At 42.8% G+C, this 6,153-nt stretch overlaps 1 protein-coding gene across 1 annotated transcript; it reads right to left on the bottom strand.

Moving 5' to 3' along the window:
• Positions 1-330: 330 nt before the first annotated feature.
• On the bottom strand, positions 331-4,445 carry LOC120026934 (thioredoxin-interacting protein-like). The gene is made up of 6 exons (XM_038971710.1): positions 3,966-4,445; positions 3,263-3,338; positions 3,010-3,157; positions 2,179-2,538; positions 1,583-1,885; positions 331-1,466 (listed from the first exon to the last, which is right to left on the bottom strand). The coding sequence occupies exons 1-6, from the start codon at positions 4,219-4,221 to the stop codon at positions 1,419-1,421; spliced, it is 1,191 nt and encodes a 396-aa protein (XP_038827638.1). The 5' UTR covers positions 4,222-4,445; the 3' UTR covers positions 331-1,418.
• Positions 4,446-6,153: the final 1,708 nt, after the last annotated feature.

The raw sequence follows: 6,153 nt of genomic DNA, 5'->3' as shown, positions 1-6,153 counted from the left end.
AGTCAGTATGACTGGTTATAAAATGGAATTTGGTGAAACCGAAGGTTTCAGAACCATTGTGTAAATACTAGGGGCAGATCTGCATAAAACATTTTCCCATTGCGCCAACATGAGTTTATTGTGAATGCAGGAACATTGCCTTTACATTTCAATTGAGCTATAATGAGGATATTCTGCAATACAGTTTGAATCCCACCCTAGGCTTTTAATTAAAATTCCCTTTCAGCAAAGGGATCATCTCTATAAGCAATTGTGGCCTGGTACCGTTAACACTTGGCGTAATGATTGTAGGTTGTCGTCATGCACATTAGATTTGTACCACAAGACAAATTAATTTCAACTTTTTATTAATAGATACTAACCCATAGGGTCTCATACAAAAAAAAAATATATGATCTGGACAAAATATAAAAGATGCATTGCATGTGTTCTCACAGATCAGTCTTGGTCATTCAGTTGAGGGCCTGCTTAGGCATCCCACAGTAAAACACTGTCTAGGAGAAACCAAATATATTGACAATAATATTCACATACGTTCATTAGTCAACGTCTGATATCATGTGCGAGGAGTTAAGCCTAAATACACCCCAGTTTGGCTTAGTGATTCAGCCCTCATTTGGAATAAGAAACAATTTGAGCCCTTGCCATAATATATTGAGGTTTGTTTTGGACACTCAAACATAACAGAAACCTTGTTTTTTTTTTAAACCAGGAGATCTCCTGTAGGCAGTTACAGAGCAATATGCATCCATAAAAAAGTGCAATACCACAATTAACATTTTCAAAAACACTGGTACAGAAAAATATATGGACTCGGCACGATTGTCCCTTGGGAGAATATATCTCTCAACATGCCGCAATTATCAAAAGCAACAAATATTCTCTTAACATCTGTCTGTCAAACAAAATTGCTTACTTTCATTTTAGAAATAAACAAAAATATGGTTCCTCAGATGAAATCCCAATTTTCATGAAATACAGGAATTATATGAATTGACTATACACTATGAAGGACGGACACCCAACAAGCAAAGAGCTTATTCATAATCAGTTGGGGCCTTGTCAACATGTGCTTGGCCCCGGTGGGAAACTAATGGACAAGACATCGCAAACCACAAGGTCTGCAGTGTCACGTTCTGAAACCAGAACAGCAACAGTTCAGGAGGAAACAGAACAAGATCAGCTTAGATGGCGCAGCAAAGATTGCCGACAGCACTGGCACAAGAACAATTCAGTCTCTTGCACTTCACATCCTCTTCCTTTCTTGATGCAGGGTCAGCTCCGATATCCGCAACATCACTTCTCAAAGTCCGTCCAACACTTCTTCCATAAGTAGTTTGGCTCTTGTACTCAAGTGAGCTAAGTGCCGAAAGTGGCCCTTGTGCAGTGGACCAGAGTTCTGGAAGCGACAAGGTAGTTCAGCAGACCTGCAGCATGTGAGCGTTTCCACTGAACTCCTCATCAACCTGAAACAGACGAGACGCTTTGTTAGATCACCTGCTCATCAATTCAATCACCCTTCAACTAGTACCATCATGGAGATATCACTTAATCACTCTGCATTTATTTTCGAGACACTCACCTCAGAGTAGGCAGGTAGGTTCGGGAACTGGAATGCAGAGGCGTGCATGAAGATGGGGCTGTCGTCACCATCGTAGTCATTCAGCAGGGGCGTGAGGGGCTGGTCCAGGCGGCAGTCACGCGTGACATCACAGTAGCTGGGGGGAGCAGAAGGCATGCGCAGGGACACCCAGCTGGCTGAGGCGTTGCTGACTGAGCCATCTGTGCTGCTCATGCTGTTGGTGCGGCTTCCCAGGCCGGCTGTGCCTATGACCAGCGGCAGCTCCAGGATCAGCTTTTCGCTGCCTGGGATGTGCATGTAGATCTGGAGGAAGGGATAACATTAGAAACCAGACTTGCCGAGTGGCCATTTCAAAAGGTTGCATGTCTAAACTAGTGCGGTCACTTGGCTAATCCCCTTATCCAACTGAAGGGATCTGGCGGATTTACAGTAATGACCATAGTATTACAAGCATGTCTATGATGAGTTAGTTTGAAGGTTGATCAATACACTTAATTTACCCAATGAAAGTTCTTTGCTACTAGAAACGGCTGCTTACCACCAAAACCATTAGCACTATGCTATTATGCTAGTTGGAGGGGGATCAAGATGCTCACCATGAGGGCATACTCTACACGGATGATGTTGCAGCCCAGCATGGAGGGCTTGATCTTGGGCACCCGGATGGTCTTGCCCTGCCAGGCGTCGCACATGCCGGAGATGATGTGGTTGCCGCGCACTGAGGAGAGCTTCTGCCGGAAGACTTTGGTCCTGCCATTGGCCTGGTAGGTGTGCTTGGAGATGATGGCCGCCTTGGGGACTACAATCCGTGAGCAGGTGTTCTCAAACTTGGCGCAGATGCAGATGTCTTCACCCTCACAGAACCCCTTGCGGTCAATCTTGGCGTTCAGGGACACCTGGCCATCAGGAATGAACATGCAGGTGACCTTCTTCTCCTTCATGCCACCTGTAGGAGACTGAAGAGGGGGCAAGAAAAATAGTGGTTTCACAGGGGCTCACTTGAACAGATGTTTAACCATGTTTTTTAGAGCTCCAATTCAATATCTCTATTCCTTCATGTCCACATAAATGCCGAGTTAACTTAATAATTTAAAGACTTCTAGGGTCTATGACCTGAATTGCATGTGGTCAAATCTGTCCATGCTTTAAGGCTTTACAAGGAAGGCAGATGCGCAGGATATGACAGAGGTGCCCGACCTGAAGCTTTACGTCAGGACCCGACTAATCCCACATTTAAAATTATAGCTCAAGGGAAAAGTCTGCGATACATACTGCTCACTCTTAATGCTTTCAAAATGTCATATGTTGTGTATCAGAAATACTATTAAAGATGAGTTTCCTTTCAGACTTCAAGTGGCAAGTTAGCATGCAACTCAGCTATTTCTACTTTTGCAGTTCAGGCTGCGGTAAGTGAGAGATGAACTCACCAACAGATCTGGTGTGTTCACATCCAGGGGCTCCTCCACCTCAAAGTGTTTCTTGCACTCCAGGGCAGGCTGAGCAGGCCTCTCCATAAAGGCCTTGACATAGTATTGGACATAGCCAAACTTGCCCTTGTAGGAAGACACAATCTGCCTTTGGGGAAACAAAAAGGTAAAGATAAGACAGAGCCACAGACCCAGAGAGGAAAATTTATTGTATTGACTCAATAAAAGAATACAGGCCAATGCAGAGACTTACCCTTGCTGGGGGAGCTCAAATCCAAACATGTACTCATACTTGTTGCCAGGTCTAAGGAGAACTGATCCATCTTGATCTGAAAATGAAAAGAAAGCTATTTAATAAAGGTGATTTATCTTGCCAATTCCACTAATCAGGCAAAAGGTTGGTTTATTTTATTTTTACTTTACAGCTGGCCTGTATTATACTAGACCTGGACTAGACCTGGATTTTATCAGCTATGTTAACTTCCTGCCAAGCCTTGTGTTGGGGGTTTGCCAAGGACACCATGCCACTCTGCCAAGTATGGTGAAACATAGATACTAAATGCTTGACACCTCATAAGGGGATTCCCTGTATCGACTGACCATGCACTGCTCAGTTAATGCTGCCATAATCTTTTGCATTGTTCATTCCATGAAATTCAACTCTAAATCAATGACTCCTCATAAGTAGGGGACACTTTCAGTCTAAATAACAGCAAATATAACTGCTTGGTAAAGTAACCTAATAACGTTATTTCACATGAACTTAATCTGTAATTCGACCCTTACAGTGACATTTGAAATGCATGTCATTATCACGAAATTGATTCGAGTCACTAACCTTAGCTAGCAAGTTCATCATCATCGACAGCAGCACCAGCTAAACGGGCATCCACATGGCTACACTTGAAAACAAGTTATCATATTGATTGCTTGGGAAAATTCTAGGAGGATCTTACCAGCTGGCTGGTCATCAAGTTGAACAACCTCTTCGTATCTCAAGTACTCATTCTCCTCTCGGCATTTCTGCTTTCCTTTGGCATATTCCACCTTTGCGCATCCAACTCCGAGCACTCTCATAGCCGAGACTCTCGTCACCTCAGCTACTTCCACCAGGATCTTCCCGGCTACTTTGTCTCCACTGCAGTAAAAAGTCTTGCTAGGATCGCTGAAAATAACCTCGAAGGTCTTCACTCTCTTTGACATAACAACCATGTTCGCTATTTAATTGATATCCAAGTCGAAGAAGATTTGAACTGCAAGAAGTTCAGAGCTATTCCAATTCGAAGTTTTGTTGTTCAATTAGACTGTCAATATGATTGAGTGAGTGAGGTTCAGAGGTCTACGATTGTGAAGCAGAGCAAAATGCTTGCTTTATAGCGTACGACTAAACTCATGTGTTACCTACTCTCATGTTATCAGTGTGCGCAATAAACCAAGAAGGCGCAGCTTTTATATGAGGACACCAGCCAGTGATTCACCAGGGTTGTCGATCACCTAAACTGAGCATGTGGAAGCAGAATGCACATCATGGCTCAGCGCATGCACATCACTGTCATTGGTTGAAAAAGATGTTTGTGTCGTCTTTAACCAATCACCACCCGGGAACTGCGCGTGGACACCTCGTGGCTGAGAGGATAGCGCGAGTGCTCAGCAGCTGTAACGGATGCGGAGGAGTGGCTAGACTAGACGCTTGTCTGGAGAAAGAAATTAACTTCACAAGCCCGGGACAGGAAGGAGAGAATTAATTTGCCCTCAAGTCTATAATATGATTTAGTATTTTACAGCCCCATCGATTTACATTTTCCATCCTGGTAGTGGATAAATTAGTGTTATGGCAATAACTATTGTCAGTCGTGTTGGGAAAACAATTTGACAGAGTTGTTTGAGGACAAGCTTGCTTTGGAATATTTTTGTAAAACCTTTTGGTCATATTTTTACATAGGCTTGGCCATGTAGGCTTGGCCATTTAGTAGGCTTTCAAGGAAGCACACCGTGATTAGGTTCACACACTGCACACAACATAACACTTACAATCATCCCCAACATGATCAAAAAGAACTACATATATTTTCCTCCGGTTTGTTATTCCATGAAACCCACTTAGAAAAAGTAGCCAGCACTGCATTTATGAGGGGTGATGTTCAGTGTACATCCACTGCTATTATCAAATCAACATCCAAAACGACATATTGATAACTAACATACGGACTCTAAAGTTCCCAGCATAGGCTGGCCGAATTAAGAAATCATTGGCCCCATGGCTTAGTTTTTTTCATGCAATTCTACGTAATTTACATGACAAAAGACAATAGCTGAATATTTTTTAATAACAGACAAATTACATAAATGAGTGGCTACTCTGACTGACAAACTGAGATCAATTGGTCTTGAATTCGTCAGGGCATGGACTCTACAAGGTGTCGAAGCGCTCCACCGAGATTTCGGCCCATGTTGATTCAAATGCTTCCCACAGATGTGTAAAATTGGCTAGATGTCCTTTGGGTGGTGGATCATTCATGATACACACAGGAAACTTTAGCGTGGAAAACCCAGCGCCGTTGCAGTTCTTGACAAAAACCGGTACGCAAATTGATGGCGGGTGCCAGAACAAGGGGGAGTTCTTATAGACCGCCAGCAAAACAAAAACCTCTATTTACATGTTGCATATGAGTGCATTTCACACTACTTTTGGATTATAATTTAACTGTAAAGCTGGGATGAAATTCGTGCTTAATAGAATGGTTGTCTCATCATCGCAAATCAACTGCATTAAATTTATAAAACACTTCCAACTTCAACCAGTAAAATGGCTCTGGCTAGCTTTTACTATTAAATGAGTTAACTTGACAGCCTATCCTATATCAATGACGTTAGCATTTTAGCTAACAGCTTCTGCATCCAAAATAGTTATTTTGCAAAGATCACAAGCAAATATAATCTTAGCGACTGTTCAAGCAATTATCAAAACATCATTATAAGCGTATGATAACCCAACAAAGTAATTTTGTTTAGAAGTAATAAAAACGTACATCTAGGCTATGTTGAAAGGAGGGCAGTTGGCGATGGCTTTCTTACCGCCGCCTAGAGTCGCGCGCATCTGGAAAAGGGTCTAGGGCTTTCACCTGTTCAGTCTATGTCATGGAA

This window comes from Salvelinus namaycush, chromosome 32 (assembly GCF_016432855.1).
Source record: "Salvelinus namaycush isolate Seneca chromosome 32, SaNama_1.0, whole genome shotgun sequence".
Classification (NCBI taxonomy): Eukaryota; Metazoa; Chordata; class Actinopteri; order Salmoniformes; family Salmonidae; genus Salvelinus; species Salvelinus namaycush.
Note: the sequence above shows the minus strand (reverse complement) of the source record. Positions and strands in the feature narration are given on the sequence as shown.

What these genes read in the sequence shown, in the direction of transcription:
- LOC120026934 (XM_038971710.1), bottom strand. Translation starts at nt 4,221, where the DNA reads ATGGTTGTTATGTCAAAGAGAGTGAAGACCTTCGAGGTTATTTTCAGC. An exon ending in TTTGAGCTCCCCCAGCAAGG is followed by an intron (nt 3,158 to 3,262) that starts GTAAGTCTCTGC and finishes GTTTCCCCAAAG; the next exon opens with GCAGATTGTGTCTTCCTACA. An exon ending in GTGTAGAGTATGCCCTCATG is followed by an intron (nt 1,886 to 2,178) that starts GTGAGCATCTTG and finishes CCCTTCCTCCAG; the next exon opens with ATCTACATGCACATCCCAGG.